The 16,167-nt window shown below is 40.4% G+C and overlaps 1 protein-coding gene across 1 annotated transcript in view; it reads left to right on the top strand.

The window, feature by feature from the left end:
• GCP4 (GAMMA-TUBULIN COMPLEX PROTEIN 4) overlaps positions 1 to 12,201 on the top strand; it is a 156,447-nt gene extending 144,246 nt beyond the window's left edge. The window contains exons 15-16 of the mRNA XM_087689343.1: positions 11,265 to 11,387; positions 11,557 to 12,201. Coding sequence (XP_087545469.1) covers positions 11,265 to 11,387; positions 11,557 to 11,625 — 192 coding nt within the window. The 3' untranslated portion in view covers positions 11,626 to 12,201. The remainder of the gene's footprint in view (positions 1 to 11,264; positions 11,388 to 11,556) is intronic.
• The last annotated feature ends 3,966 nt before the right edge of the window (positions 12,202 to 16,167 follow it).

Below are 16,167 nucleotides of genomic sequence, written 5' to 3'. Positions count from 1 at the left end.
GTTTGTACATGAACGAGCCACCACATGGGCAAAAAACGCAGAAATTTATCAAATTCTGCACAAACATTCAAAATTTCAGGTTCAATATTACATAAATGTCAGCCAATCTGACCTAGTTGAGCAAAATTTTATCAATATATGAAAATCCCCAATTTTCAAGGATCCAAATTTTACTCAAAGAGCAAAATTCTGACAAATTTAGCAAAATCCCCAATTTAATTGAGGTCACCACACGCAATGTTTGCGATTTCTGACTTGAATATCACTGCCAGACATGGACGAGATCAAATCCGAGAAAAGCCCAAATTTTCTGGCTCGAATTTGCACAAATCTGAGATTTGTGCCTCCAGTGTGTGAACCTCGGTTAGAGGAAGGAATTTCAAGAGGGATTTTGAAGAAAATAATGGTTTTTGATAAAAAAGAAAAATGGAATGACGAGTCAGTTGACCGGTCAGGATTGGCGGCACCTGTTCTGCCGTGTGGCTCCCGTTGGATGCAGTGCCCGTCAGGCCCGTGCTGGTCACGATTGCCAGTCGTGTGCGTCAGCACACACAACTGCCCTTCGTTTGACTATCGTACGCTGTACTGTGTGGTCCCCTGGCGTCGCGCTGGATCTGCATCATGCTAGACCTGCTGCCTAGTTCCCCAACTGCAGCCTAGACTTTCGCTTGCCACATTGCCAAACATGCTGGTCGCTAGGAACTCCAACTATTTGCTGGTCGTCAGCTTCGTTAAACTGATCCCGTCAGATCTCAGGAAGCATGCCCTTTGTGCTCTGGTACCAGTTGTTTGTAATATGTCTGCTGAAAAATATTACATGTGCGCATGAGTCTCATGCAATGATGATGCCGGCATTAAAGATACGGACAGTGCGATCTTTTACTGGACGTATCCTAATCTTCATTGGCAGAAACGAGACCAAAGGTTTAAAGAAACCCGAATATCCTCGTATGAACCTCCTCTTGGGAGGAGGTCATGAGGATAATATTGGAATTATGGCAATTTTTTTTAAATTATTCCCTCTTTCCCCCAGCCGACGGTCGTGCTGGAGGAAAGGGAGAAAGGAGCTTATGATTAGGTGTAGAGCTGGAAGACATGGGGGAGAATAACCATGCGGGCCACCACGTGGGGGAGGGGGGGAGGGAGCCTTACCCCCTTCTTTAAATACCCCCCTCTCTGGGGTAAGATGAGGGGAAGCTGGGAGAGCCGTGATGTTGCCGTTGAGAGGGAGAGTAGAGCCGCTGCCTGAAGCTGAGCCCGCCTCCAGCGCCGTCCCACATTGCTGCCGCCCGAAGATCGTGGCTTCATTGAGCTCTTATCCACGCCACTACCATTAATCCACCACCTGCCGCCTACAAGCCGTCGTAAATAGTCGTCTCCTCTTTCTCCACGTGTAGAAAATCACGCCTACAGAAGCTTCCCAGAAGCTTCTTGGGAAGCTTCCAAGGTCCCTTAGGAAGCCCCCCTTCCTATGGGCTTTCTTAAGCCCTCCTCTAGTGGTTTTTTTATAACCCTTATCCCCCCGGGAATTAAGCACCCCCTTCTCGTGGGGTTCCACCCAAGCCAATTTTAATCCTTCCGTGGATCTTTCTCCCGTACATCCCCCATAAGCTCACATTAGCCCGGGATTTAAGCACCTTCCCATGGTCCGTTTAAACCCCCCTCCCCCCCTCCCCGCCTTCTTTCCGTTGTTTTCTATAAGCCCTTCCCGAGCAATGTTTACACCCCCTTTCCCCTTGGAGTTTTAAGCCCCCTTGCCCCCCAAAACCCACCTTAGACCGGGTTTTAAAGACCCTTCCCATGCGAAATTCCTATACAAGTCCCTTTTGGGCCATATTACTTCCGGGTTTCTTAAAAACCCTTTTTCTATTGCCCTTCTCAAGCGGACTTCTTATCCCCTCGGGAATTAAACCCTTTCGGCCCTTGGTTTCCCCAAAAGTCACCTAGCTCGGGTTTTTCAAGCCCCTTTTCATAGCATCCCCACAAAGTTTTTTTCCCTGGTTTCCTTTTAAAAGCCTTCCATTACAAGTTTTTTAAATCCATTCCCTACTTCGAGGAGGCAGTCTATAAGGCCTTCTAAAGCTCGATTCCGAAAGACGGTGCAATCGATCAAGGAAGCCGAATCTCAAAGGGAGTTTCACGTGCGAGAGAGACGGGCCAAGATCATAAGTCTGCGACCAAGTCGAGAAGATCAAATACGTGATGGCTCTTTAAAAGGCACAAGGCGCAACTGCAAGAGGATCATCTCCTAACATCCATGTGGACATTTCACCGAATCCACAAGTCCAAGTTTTCTTCCTATTTTTGATTTACGTCAGAATATCGTAATTATGCATGGTTAATTCACGAAAGTAAGATGCACTTTACGAATGAAAAACATTGGCTATCTTAGGGAAAATAACTCACAATTGAAGAATCGGTCATTTGTATTTTTCAAAGGAACGAATGAAAAGAAGGAAATAAGACATCTATGCATTCTTAGCAAATTGTTTATAAGCATTGCATAGTAACGAAATTAGACCGACTAATGATCATCTTTACAAAGTCGAATTTATTGTTGTACACTTCGATTATGCATGGAAAGTATAAATCGCATGTCGCATTATTAGACATCTTTTCTTTGCAATGATTCGTTAAAGAAAGTTGCTAATAACCGTAGGCATTTGCAAGGCATGGAATTGATTCTAGGTTTGCATGAAGTAGATTAAACTCTAGGCAATTCGCATAAATTTCAATCAATTACGTAGGTAGTTACGAAAGGTTGTGTGATGCTCATTCAGCATACGAATAATTCATTCAGAAATGAAATTAGAAACAGGCTGCATGGTTCGTTTTAATATAAGCCCTAAAAGCTTAGCAGCATAAATCGTGAATGCATCAATGGGAATTATGCCGTAACTCAACATATGCTTTGATCTTAACTAGAAAAGTTAGGATTTGTAAATCAAATCATACGTAGGCAATGAATCATGTGATTACGAAAATGGTATCATAAATATCTTCAAGAATAGACAAGTAAATTAGTTAACGTAAACACCTAAAACGCAAGGGACTCGCTTAGGAATGGTTAAATCGATGCAAAACATCCCAAAGTGCTAACTAGGGTAGCACGTTGAGGACGTGACCTAGTTGCGCTTATTGCCAAGGTGAAACTCTCATACCCTAAAAACCTGTCCACATTCATGGAATGCAGGGACAATAGGACATACTTGCGAGAAACGATCTAGGGTTTCTACCCTAAGGATCGCTTGCTAAAAAGAGAAAACTCGGTTTGAATTGGAACCCTAGGACCGATAATGTCGGCCTAGTGTAATTAGGAACGGATTGGTTATGAAGACACCCTAACCTTGTTTCCTATCTAATCATGATTCCGTGATTAGAAGACACTGTTCGATGGGTAAATTAGTCCCATGGATTAGATGCGACACTCGCGCAACAAGTTGCAGAGTCGCATGATCTTGTGATTTGATCGCAAGGGAATGGCCAAATTCCTCGGAATGAGATTGGCAGATTCTTACGCAAGTTTATCTTGCAAGAGGATGAATAATCGTCTTGATATAGTAGCTTTCTTGGGAAAAAGTGACCAAGATAAGGGGATTAGATAATTGCTTGGAAGCAAAAGACCAATCAATAATTTGGAATAACATAGTTACTGCTAATAGAACTTAAGGTATTGGTTAAGTTGGGTTAATAGGGTACGACCCTAACCCAAGGATATAAGGGTTAACAAACAAACCCTTGGGGATCTTGCCAAGTTGCAATTAATCCCGGATCGAATGCTGGATGCATTTGGAGAGAAGGATTCACTCCTTAGCAGTTGGCAAAAAATAACAACCATTGGAAATGATTGTGCTTGTAATAGTTCAGAGAGCACTGTTTGCTTTGTTTGCTCAAAGAATTAAATGATGAAAAAGATATCTAATGCTTCAGGTTGAAGGCTTGAAGGGAGAGGCAGCCTCAAATACCCCCGACTGTCTGCTTGACCCTAACCAAGGGGGTTGTTAAGCGCGCCGAGAAGGTGGACCGAACCTACCGCGAGAGTCGTCTGAAATGAATTTTGGACGTCTGTAAATGTCTGAAAACCCCATATCAGACTTGACCCTTTTTTTAATTAAAAAATGTTAACGACTTTACACAAAAGCATACAGAATGTGGTCTATTATGCAATTGGCATTGGGCAACTTGGCTTGAATCTTGATGACAAATGCATCATGTATCATGTCAATTCCTTGAAAGTTGAATGATGAATCATGAATGCTTCTGTATTGACTCAAACTCTCGAGTCTCAGTCTTCAAAGTTCAAGAGTTGTGCATTGTTTTTTTATTTTGAAATTAGCACATGTTTATCATATCTTAAAGTTGTGTATTTTTCTCATATTTTGTTAAGAATATGTTAAAAAATTAGGGTCACGTATGATTCAGGTCTAGGGTCTGAATTATACTCGTTTTATACTTTCATACACGTTTGGGTTTGACGTTTGATTCACGTATGGAAAAACTATGGGCTATGCCTTATGGCAGAGAGATTGAGCTTTGCATCCCTCTCATTTTCCATTCTGCTTGAACCAAGTGCAGCGTGAATCCGCTTCGGCCTTGGCGTTTCTGCGTAAAGTAATTCGCTTGGGGTTTAACGCTAGTTGTCGTTTAGGAAATGACCATTAGGGAAATCCTTGATTCAGGTCTAAGTGGGAACGGCCAGAGTACTTTCGCTACGTGGCAGACGCGGAAAGTCCTAGATCACAAACCTCGTGACATTCCATGGGAGTGCCGGGCGGAACTTTTTAGACATCCTTTCCGATGGACTGCTAAGATGTGTCCTGAAGATAACAGGTGGACACGTTACATTGTTGGAGAGATCAACTAGCGATGTGCAGCATCAGTTCAAGGAGAATGTGAGAGTGATAGCAAGAGTCAGAGAGAGAGAGAGTAAGACTAAAAGTACGATTCGATATGAGTGTACCAACAATTGTGTTGGTACACAAAGAATAAAATGTAATTATACTTGGGGCTCGTAAGGGTGCATTCACATGTACAACTAAACAATGTGTGTGTACTTTACAGAGAGGTCAAACGAGCCTTTATCCCAACACGTTCCACTCGTAGAGCTGAGGCTCTATCGGGATTGATTCATGTTTATCTTTGTGGCTCGACACACACCGCCACCTTAAATGACGCGCTTACTTATTTTTGATAGTGGATTATTTCTCTCAATAATGATGGATGTACTTTCTCAAGCACGAGTTTGATGCTTTCACCTATTTCAGTGCTTGGGTGCTATTGGTTTATAACGAGATTGGACGTCGTGTAGGTACCATGAGGAGCGATAGCGGTGGCAAGTTTATCTCCCACGAGTTTTCCAAGTTTCTACATGAGCATGGTATTTCTTGCCAGCTCAACTCTACTAACTCCCCTTTCCAAAGTTGAGTCGTAGAGCATAGGAACCATTCAATTTTGAACATGAGATGCTCTATGCTGCTCGCAACAGAGCTTTTGGATCATCTATGGTTTGAGGCTGTTAGCATTGCAATGTACATCCTCAACTGATGAGCTTGTTGTTTTGCACTTTAGAGTCTTCGAGAGTCGTGCATACACGCACACACTTGACGACAAGATAGGAAAGCTCACTCCCTGAGCTGATTTGTTGATCTTTGGGGGTTATTCTTCCAAAGTGAAAGTCTATCGTTTGTTTGATCCTCAAGTAAACAAGGTAACCATTAGGAGGGATGTCGTCTTTGATGAGAGGGACATAGTTCAGTTTTATGCACATGACTGTGAGTCCTTATCTCAGCCGACATCATTAGATATTATGCTCTCTAAGCCCGGTCTATTGCGCGCTCCCGACCTTCTTGCAGTTTCTCTCTCTTAGGTCCCCTTTGTGAGAACCAATACCTCCTTGGTACCAGCAGACTATGTGGGATTCGAGACCCTTCCATTGGATTGCTCTCCAGAGGGCCCTAGAAGATCTACTCACTTGCCTGTGAAGCTTCATATGCTTTAGTCTTTACGTTTGATTACATTGCACATTCCAAGCCGGACAGTTGGCAAAGGAGGCTCTCTAGGACTCTCTGTGGCATGAGGCCATGGAGAAGAAACTGGATACTATTGACCCAATTGAGATTTAGACCTTGGTGGATTGTCCTAGTTAGAAGAAGGTCATCAGGACGAACTGGATTTTTAGGACCAAGCTAAAGGTTGATGGGAGTCTAGACAAATATAAGATTTTTGAGAATCAAGGTATTGCTTATGAGGAGACCTTCGCATCCAATGCTCGGATGACATCTTTTCATTTGCTAGTTGCGCTTGCCGCTCACCACAGTTGGCTACTATACTAGATGGATGTCAAGAACACTTTTCTGAATGGTTATTTGGAGAAGGAAAGTCTATGTAGAGTAGCCATCTGGGTTTCCTTCTGCAGATCGTTTGAATAAGGTGTTTTGTTTGCAGAAAGCTCTTTATAGACTCCAACAAGCTTCGAGGTCTTGGTTCTAGAGGATGGATGAGTTGTTACAGACTCATGGATGCCATTCTAACCCCTATAATCCAAATCTCTATGTGCGCACTACATGCGCAGGGATCAGATATATCCTGTTGTACGTCGATGACTTACTTATCACTGGCTCTGGAAAAAGCTGTATGGTTTTTGCGGATCAACAATATCCTCATGTGATGTCCAAAAAAGGTAGCCACGAGCTGCCCAACACTGTAAATGGAAACATGTTACTAAAATAGACAATGAAATAAAATAAACAATAAACCAAAAAGCAAGAAGTATTCTACTCAACGCACATTTTTGCTTGGCCGTGGATACCACTAAGAGAGTTCATGAGGATAATATCTCCAGTAAGAATATTAATATATATGAGGCTCCAATGTCCTCTGCAAAGTGAAATGTTAGTAAGAAATAAATACAACAAAGAAGTATACATTAGGCCCTTTGCAAAATTACATACCTTATGAGATGATTGACCTTGGTCTGTTATCTTATTTCTTGGGGATGGACGTAGTTCATTCTAGGGGGAAGTATTTGTCCATTTGTGAAAGGATACCCTAGGTTAGCCCTTCGATATATACACCTATCGATTTGTTGTAGGGAAGCTTCTTTGGTTGATTCATACTAGGCGAGATTTAGAATACTCAGTAGTGTTCGAGGATGTCAGACTGGATTGGTTGTCTTCGTGTATTGAGATATTTGTGGTGTTCTTTTCATTGTGAATTGATTTATGGACATGGTTTATGCTTGTAGGTTATCTCTTTTCCTTGGGCACAGCTCTCATTTCTTAGTCAAGTTGTAAGTAGAAGAGAGTAGTGACTTCCACGGTGGAGGATGAGTAGAGGGCTCTCTTTGATGATACCACTAAGGCCATATATCTGAGGAGCTTGTTGGTTGCACTTTAGTTTCCTTGTGATTCTCCTACAGTTGTCTTCTGCGATAACCAAAGTGTCATCGCCCTTGCAGGCAGCCTGATCAGGACGCGATTTATGGGAATCTACTTTCACTTTATCAGAGTGCAAGTTAAGCTAGGGTTTGTGCCTTCAAGCGGCACTTTTGCAGACATTTTGACCAAAGTGGTTAATCGAATGATTCTATAGCACATCCTACCTTAGATTGGCTTGGATCCACCCTCTACTTCTTTAGATTGACGAGAAGTGAGTGCTTTTTTCTTGCTTTTTTCTCCAATTTGAGAGGAGGTGGTTTTTTCTCTTGTTCAACGGCAGTGATGATGTTTACAGTTTCGCTTTGGACATTTCAGACATTTATTCTTTGTATTATACTTAAGGTTATTTGTAACTTCATCCGCATTGTCAAGATGACATGATTGTAAAAGGGCACTGGAAATAAGTGAACAATTCCCCTGCAAGGACATTGTTCAGTGGCACTATTGCATCGTCTTTGCACAAGTAAGAACTCTTACATATCGCTTTGCATTACCCTATGCATTGGCATTATGTTGATATAAAGATGCATCTGTGCGTATTTATTTCTTTTCGGTTCTTTATGAGTGGTCAACTGTGGATCCACCTGATTTATGGCATTGCATCTTACAAGGACATTGTTTAGTGGCACCGTTGCATCGCCTTCTGCGTAAGCAAGAACTCTTACATATCCCTTTGCATTACTCTATGTATTGGCATTATATTCATATAAACATGCATTTGTGCGCATTCATTCCTTTTTCGGTTCTTTATGAGTGGTCAACTTTGGATCCACCATATTCGTGGCATTTCACATGGCAGTTCTCCATGACAGATCTTTATCTTCAAGACTCTCCGCCGCACTCTTGTCTCTTCCCCAACTATGCCAAAGAAACCATCAGGCTCTCCCCTTCCACCTTTGATGGCTCCTCCATTTACTATTTTGTTATCGAGCTTCCTATCCCTTCCCTATCTCCTTAGATTTGCTCTTGGGAGTGGGGGGGGGATTGAGCCATCAAAGGGAGAGTCTTCTTCATAAGGTAGGAGGATATGCCTTCCCTTAGTGAGATGGAGTCCCTTCCACAAACAGGTGATTTACAAGTACGAGAGGCTTCTCGGTGTTTGCAAGGGGATGAGCATCTTACCATTTCTTGGTGGTATTAGTGGCTCATGCAAGATTCAAGGATTACTCAGTTCCTTGAGATGACTCTTTGCCCACACAAGTTAGCTAGGCTTCAGGCCTTGCAAGATAGTTCACTTTGCGTGAACTATGCCCTTGTGTCATAGATTCTTCAAGATCATAACTCATGAGTCTACTATATGATAAGGCTCTTGCACACGATGTTCAGTGCAGTGCTATGCAGGCTGAGCTCAATTCTATTGAGTGGAACCAGACTTGGGAGTTGCTTCCTTGTCCACAAAAGTGGAAGGTGATTGGTGTGAAGTGGGTCTATAAGATAAGTATCTTACAGATGGGACCTTGGACAAGCATAAGGCATGGCTTATTGTCAAGGGCTTCTCTCTGCGGGTAGGTTTGGATTATTTTGAGACTTTTGCACTGATAGCTCATATGTCCACTATTTGAGCTATCTTGGCTTTAGTTGCCGGTCACCATTGGTCCCTTTGTAGGGGAAAGAGAACCATGTTTACGGGTTCTGGAAGGCTCTCTATGGCTTGAAACAAACTCCTAGGGCTTGGCATCAATAGATTGATCGATTTTTCTTGGACAATGGCTTCCATCGTTCAGATCATGACCCCAACCTTTATTACAAGGTTGCGAAGGGTAGGTGCATCTTGGTCTTGTATGTTGGTGACCTCATCATCAGAAGGAGCCACACAAGAGGTTGATCAAACTTGACAAATCGTGGGCCAAGAGTTCGACATGAGAGATCTTGGGATTCTACATTTCTTTCTCAGATTGGAGATTTATTAGATGGCAAAGGGCATTTTTATTTTCCACCACAGGTACATCTTCGAGCTTCTCTTAGAGTTTGATAGGGTTGATTATCAGCCAATTTCATGCCCCATGGACCCAGAGTCCAGGCTTATGGCAGCAAGAGATCCCCATAGTGACGCTACTCGTTATGGGTGCCTTGTTAGCTCTTGGATCTGGCTGATCCACATTCAGTGGGACATCTCTTTTAGGGTGGTTTTGTTGTCTTCTTTCATGAAGACTCCTAGTCAAGCTCACCGGTGAGTGGCTCTGCACATTCTACGCTACCTACAGGCGACTCGAACCCACGAGATCATGTATGGAGAGGGGGCCACTCTTTTTGGATGGAGTGACTTCGATTGGGCTAGTGATGTGGATTCAAGACAGTCCACTATTGGCTATGCCTTCTCCCTTGAATCAGGCGCTATCTCTTGCAGCAGTAAGAAGCAGCCTACTATGGCTCTTTCGTCTATAGAGTGTGAGTATTGTGCCTTTTGTTCTATAGCTATGGAGGTAGTTTGTCTTTGTCTTTTGTTGGGGAAGGTTGGCTTTCCATAGCCAAGATCTATGGAGCTACATGTGGACAATTAGAGTGCTCTCACTTTGGCAAAGAACCCGGTATTTCATGCTTGCATGAAACACGTGGAGGTTTAGTACCACTATGTTCAAGAGCGGATTGTGGACTTTGAGTTAGTGGTGGGCTACTATCCTAGTGATGACAATGCAATGGATCTCTTCACAAAGCCTTTGCTCAAGTCTTCTATGCTTCGTCACATGAGATTCTTGGGCCTTTAGACACTCCCTGGAAGTGAGAGGGGGTGTTAGCTTGCCACTTTTAGTGTTGTTAGTCTGTCATCTCCCAATTGTGAGCTCCTATCAGAGTTTGATGGAGACATGGGAACTCTGGCATTTTAGTGTGCACTTCTTGAGTTTCTTGAGCATTTTTCTGCATTTCCTAGCCTGTGCCACCCTAGAGACATTGTCCATTTTCCCCAGATTTTTCTGCCATGTCAATTGATTTTCCTGGCATTTTTATATGCTTCCAACTGGCAGTCAAACTGCTGGCTGCTGGTTGGCCAGCATCAGGTCAACCAGTTTGGCACACTTTCTGCTATTTATAGCTGGGACTTTGGTTGGGGTAGATCATCTTTTGCAGGCTGCTCGTTTTACTTCTGGTATACTCCATCTCCGGTGCTGCTGCTGCCATTATTATTTCCAGCCAGATCTGGTGCTCTTACTGACACCTCAGTCTGCATGCAGGGACTGATCAGTCCTTCCGTCTGTATTCAGCATTTATTTCAGTCAGTGCAGATTTCTTCCTTTGTCTTTTTGCTGTCTTCTTCTCTGTGTTGGTGTCTTCCGTTGCACACTCTCACTAAATCATCATGGTCTTCGTTCTATCGTGTAGTTTGAGCAAGTGGATTTGTTAGGCTGTCACACATTATTCCATGATGATCTACAATGATCCATGCCCACAATCTATGCAATCAGAATTTCATTAAGATTGAAGAGATCCCATCTTCCTCCTGAGGGTTGCATTGTGCTTGCTTGATCCTATGTGACCAATATTGCTTTCAACTGAAGCTTCCACCTTGAGTTGTAGGTTCCATAATGCTTCTGAATTCCAGTAAATTGGGATTTCTTGCAAAATCTTCTTTTTTGGAGGTAGGCTTAGTAGACATATCAGAAGTGTTTAGAAGCTTTCCGAAGCGTTGTCCCTTGTTTTTATTTGAAACTTTTAGTATATAGAACTGTGCACTTGGTATGAAAAGCTAGTGCAGTAAAATGTGAAATCCATGATGCAAACATTCTAATGTTGTTTTTCCACTGCTTAGATAAGCATTTGCTACTTCAAAAATACACCAACGTTCAATTGTTTGCATCTCTCCTCTTGTCTGACTGTTGACTATTGTCCCAGGAATTCAACAAGAAGTCAAATTCCCTATATACTATCCTGAGGAGTAGCAAACTTGCTGGCAGTCAGCGTGCTCCTTTCCTGAGACAGTTCTTACTTCGTCTCAATTACAACTCATTCTTTGAGGTATTCAAACTTATTTGATTGTTTGAGTTTTACATGTACAGTTACATGTAGCTGAAATTGGACAAGATTTCTGTTTCTTTAATGCTGCCTTCTTTCTATTGAAGCCAACCCATAGCTCATATCATGAATGGCTGTTTCAAGCTTAACTTAAGTGTATCTGGGCTCACAGGCAACTGCACGAGGGGCTCTGAATGTAGTTCGTCCACGTTCTTCAGCAATTGTGCTAGCACAAACCTGACTAGTGGTCTGACTAGTGGTACAGTAAACACATCAGAGCAGCAGAAGTGTGCAATGGTTTTTGAGCATCAGCCATAGGTTTTCCTCAACAGGGCACTGATGATGCATGGCCAGGCTGATCTGGCAGTAGAAAGATTGTTTTTTTTTTTTGCTCAACATATCGTTGATGTAGGTCTTCCTGTCGAGCTGCAGCATTCCAGTGTGATAGCAATCACGACGAGTGAATTGATGAGTATCTGTGTAATCAATACCACTTTTGTGCTAGAATGTATAGAAGATCAGTCTATAATTGGCAGTATTTCGACAACTTAGTGTGCAGCTAGTGACCTTCGGCCGTAATTTTCAAGATTTAGTTTTTCTTCTAGACCTAAATTGTGACCTCTTAAATTATTTTCTTTGCAAGGAAAAGCAAACTAGGCAGGCGTGTACACTTTGATGGAACAATATCACTTGTAGTCAACTGTCAACATGGAAATTGGAACTAGTTTTTAAATGGTTAAGCATGCTTAAAAGAGAGCAAGCAACTAAAATTTCACACAAATGGAGGAATCGTGCATTTTCTTTTGTACCCCTTCCTCCCATTGAAAATTTCATTTTTCGTACCTGTTGTGATCTTCTTGCTCTAGGCCATGGAATGTTGATTTTCCTTGCTCTGTCGCTTCAAACTACGTGCAAAATGATATTGAAATAACTGTTTAAAAACTTAAAAATGTATTAAGTAGAGAGAGGTATACAAAACAACACCATAGAATTTACCCAGATTTTGCAAATGAAAAAGTCATATAGTTGTGCATATAACATAACCAGATATCCAATACAATAATTATGAAAGGCATTATGATGGTAAGTAAAGCCATTGACTGTTCTAAGTTGATTGCATTTGGGGAGTCCACCACATGCTTCCATTGCTGAATTTGTGTTAGAGCACTTGAGACTTGAACATTGTATAATTATCATAATGCAGAAAATTGTAAAATCACCATGATATGAAGGGTTAAGAGCACCCATGGAGGTTATCAAAAAAATTTGCATAATGCTTAGATTTCTTAGAACTATACTAAGTTGCAAACTTGTAGATTTTACCTTGCAAGACATTGGATGACCATCCATTGACCAGAATAGTTGTGTGCAATTTTTGGTTGCAAATCATGATATTAGAGAAAATTATGAACATCCAACATGAAGTATACCATGAGTGTCTTCATCATGTGTAATGGTAATATATTAGAACCAGAAACCCCTCTAATAGTTAGATTGTATGCATTGTGTTTGTGCAATGAAATTTTATATATTGTACATGCACAACTCGAAAGGTCCACATGTTGGTGCTATGGATACCTTATCCATTGTAATGATGGTAGCCATTCATATGAAGCAAAGGTGTTGGTTCGTATGTGCACTTTCTTGTCACAAATCATGTTGTATAAGGATATAACATAAAAGGTATTATAGGCACCACTATCACAAGCATATGCCAACACATCGGCAAGAAATCCCTTTCACTATATTGGTTGTGTTTTTAGGGAGTATAGGAATAAATGCATTGCACATATTCAATTTTATAAAGTTAAAGATGTCAACATTTGATACATTGCTCAACTATATAAATAGCAAAAGGGAATAGACTTTTATGTAATCTTCTCACAAGTATTTAAGATGACCACCTTCATATAGTGCTTCCATTGGTTGCTAATGAAAACTTAAAGCTTGTTTAGATGGATGTAAAGACAACTTTCTTGCCTTTGGGGACTTCCAATGAATTTGAAACAAAGTATGACATTTAATTTTTAAGGTTTCATAACATTGATAAGTGGAGCTTATAAATTCGCTTATATGATAATGGATGATTAGCAATTGAACTAACTTTTAGGTCGTATTCTTTATTAAAGAATCTATGTCTAATTGCATAGCCTTTTGGACGTCATAATCTTACAACGCAAATGCTCTCCATTGTTTGTTTGCCTAGATATTCATAAAATGTTTGAATACTTGCTCAACTCTAGCCTTCTATTATCCCATTTGCCGCTTGGTGAATGTTAGGTTGAACATTTGGTTGTGATACTCTCACCTTAATATTTCTTGGTTGGCCTAGTATAGCTCAACACTCTTTATAGATTTCTTATGTCTTTTCATTGAATTTCACATCATGGCTAAGTAATGTCCATGATACATGGTGGTATTGTATTTTCCATTCTCTTAAAATACCAGGTATAGCTTAACACTCTTTATAGATTTCTTATGTCTTTTCATTGAATTTTACATCATGGCTAAGTAATGTCGTTTTTGCCATTCGAATCCATAAACAATATTTAATCTCTCTAGAATCTTTCTCCCAACAATAAAAATACTTTATGCAACTTGGAATCAAATCACATCATGGCTAAGTAATGTCCATGATACATGGTGGTATTGTATTTTCCATTCTCTTAAAATACCAGGTATAGCTTAACACTCTTTATAGATTTCTTATGTCTTTTCATTGAATTTTACATCATGGCTAAGTAATGTCGTTTTTGCCATTCGAATCCATAAACAATATTTAATCTCTCTAGAATCTTTCTCCCAACAATAAAAATACTTTATGCAACTTGGAATCAAATTTTCTCCTCTTATCCTTGGAAATACAAGTATAAGCAATAACCAAAAATTAAGTGCTCATAAGAGAGTTTCTTGATTATATGGGTTGTTGAGTAATCTATTGATAAAATCAACTTGTTTTTTTATTAGCTCCAATCTAAATTTTCATATGGAATATTTACATAGATAGGATTCGAAGTATGAAAAATATAAATTCTTTCATGTATGGCTTTATAAATCTTCTCTATAATCAAAAAGCCTAGAAGACAAAAGAACTAAAGCCAAGAAAGCAACCTGGATTTAAGTTGCGTTTCGGTATTGAGATGACTATGAACTTGAAGAAGGTGCTTAAGGATCGGATTTTTAACTCTAAAATTGAATTCACTCTTGGAGAAGTCTTGGAGATTGCCAAAAGAGAAGTTCATGATGTTATCATTGACATCATTAAAAGAAAACCATAGATTATTGAAGAGCCGACACACGATATTATCCATGAAGAGGCTTTAGTAGCTGCTGTTGAGGCTATTATCTATGGCTTGCAAATTGAAGAGATTGATTTTGATGAGAAGATTGCTGAGGAATCTATAGATGGAGCTTTATGTATTCTTCTTCAATCCCATAAGCTGCGTACGGTCTCTTTAGCATCTCTCAACTCATCTTAAAGTGCATGATCATTTGCTTGTAAGAATAACTCCACTTTCTTTGGTTTTAGTACTCTTTGCTCTAGTGCATTCAACTGGTTACACTACAAGGATACGAAGGCATAGCGATGGCGCTTTTCGATGTAAAATAGCGACAATGCTCAGATGAAAAAATGCGGGCAGAAACCTGAGCGTGTTATTTTGCGCGAACAAACGAAAGAGAGAGCGAAAGGGAGAGCGAACTCCATCTTGCATTTGAGAGGGAGAGGGAGAGAAAGAGGGAGTCCTTGGACTTAACGTTGGAACCAAAATATTGGGCTAGAATATACATTCTTACACTTTGTCTCCCAAGTAATGATACCATAAGATCATGGAATAGAGGAATAGTTCCTCAAAGATTGCACCAACAAAGCTTGAGAAATATGGAGGCATTAACATGAAAGCTTACAATTAAGACGTACCACCCTTACATTAACCAAAATTAGGATTAGGGTGAATTAGAGTTAGGATTTGCACCCCACTTTGTATTTTAGGGTTTCAATCACTACAACTCAAAATGAAATATAATAATCCATATTGGCAATGTATATGCTTGAAAATATGCGTGGCTAGGTTTAGGAAGGATTTGGGTTGATTGTAAGTAGAAAAGAAAGATTGGAAGTTGGGAAGATTAGAAAAATTTAAGTGCACAAAACATTGAGATTAGAAACACATTTAAAAAACACAAAATGTATATACGATATAAAAGAGATATCAAAAGTATGCAAGACAATAAAACAAAGCCACCCTCTATATTGGTTGTATTAGTAAGGAGGAAAAAAGAAAATCAAGAGTTTTTGTTTAAACATGTGTTTAAAGATTATTATAGATTTTTGCATTTTTACTTTTTCTTTTACTCTAATTATTCCATCATTGAGCCTAGTGCTCGTCCCTCCATTGATATTTTTAGTTTGTCTGTTTGACTACACTCTTGTGAATTATCATCATAGCACTTGTGCGCTTAGCATCAATATCATCTCACATTGTATCCAACAATTCATATATCTTTGCACATAGGCACTCGTTTGCACAAAGTAGTAAGCACTTAGTTCCATAGTAAATAGGGCCATCATACACATTGCAAGTCACCTACATTCGTGCATATTAGGTTTAAAAGAAACAACCGTGCACACTAACGATTGTGGCACTTGTGCACAAGTGCCTAATCATTGAGGCACTCATTTACATCATTTAGGGTCTACTTATACAAGTCATCTAGGATGCACTTATGCACAGTCCACAAATCTTGGACATGTGCACATAAGGTAGCTTATGAGCACTTGTGC

The sequence above is a fragment of the Lygodium microphyllum genome, chromosome 12 (genome assembly GCF_053477565.2).
Source record: "Lygodium microphyllum isolate KBCC chromosome 12, Lygodium_microphyllum_v1.1.10, whole genome shotgun sequence".
Taxonomy (NCBI): Eukaryota; Viridiplantae; Streptophyta; class Polypodiopsida; order Schizaeales; family Lygodiaceae; genus Lygodium; species Lygodium microphyllum.
This window is presented reverse-complemented; position numbering and strand designations above follow the sequence as displayed.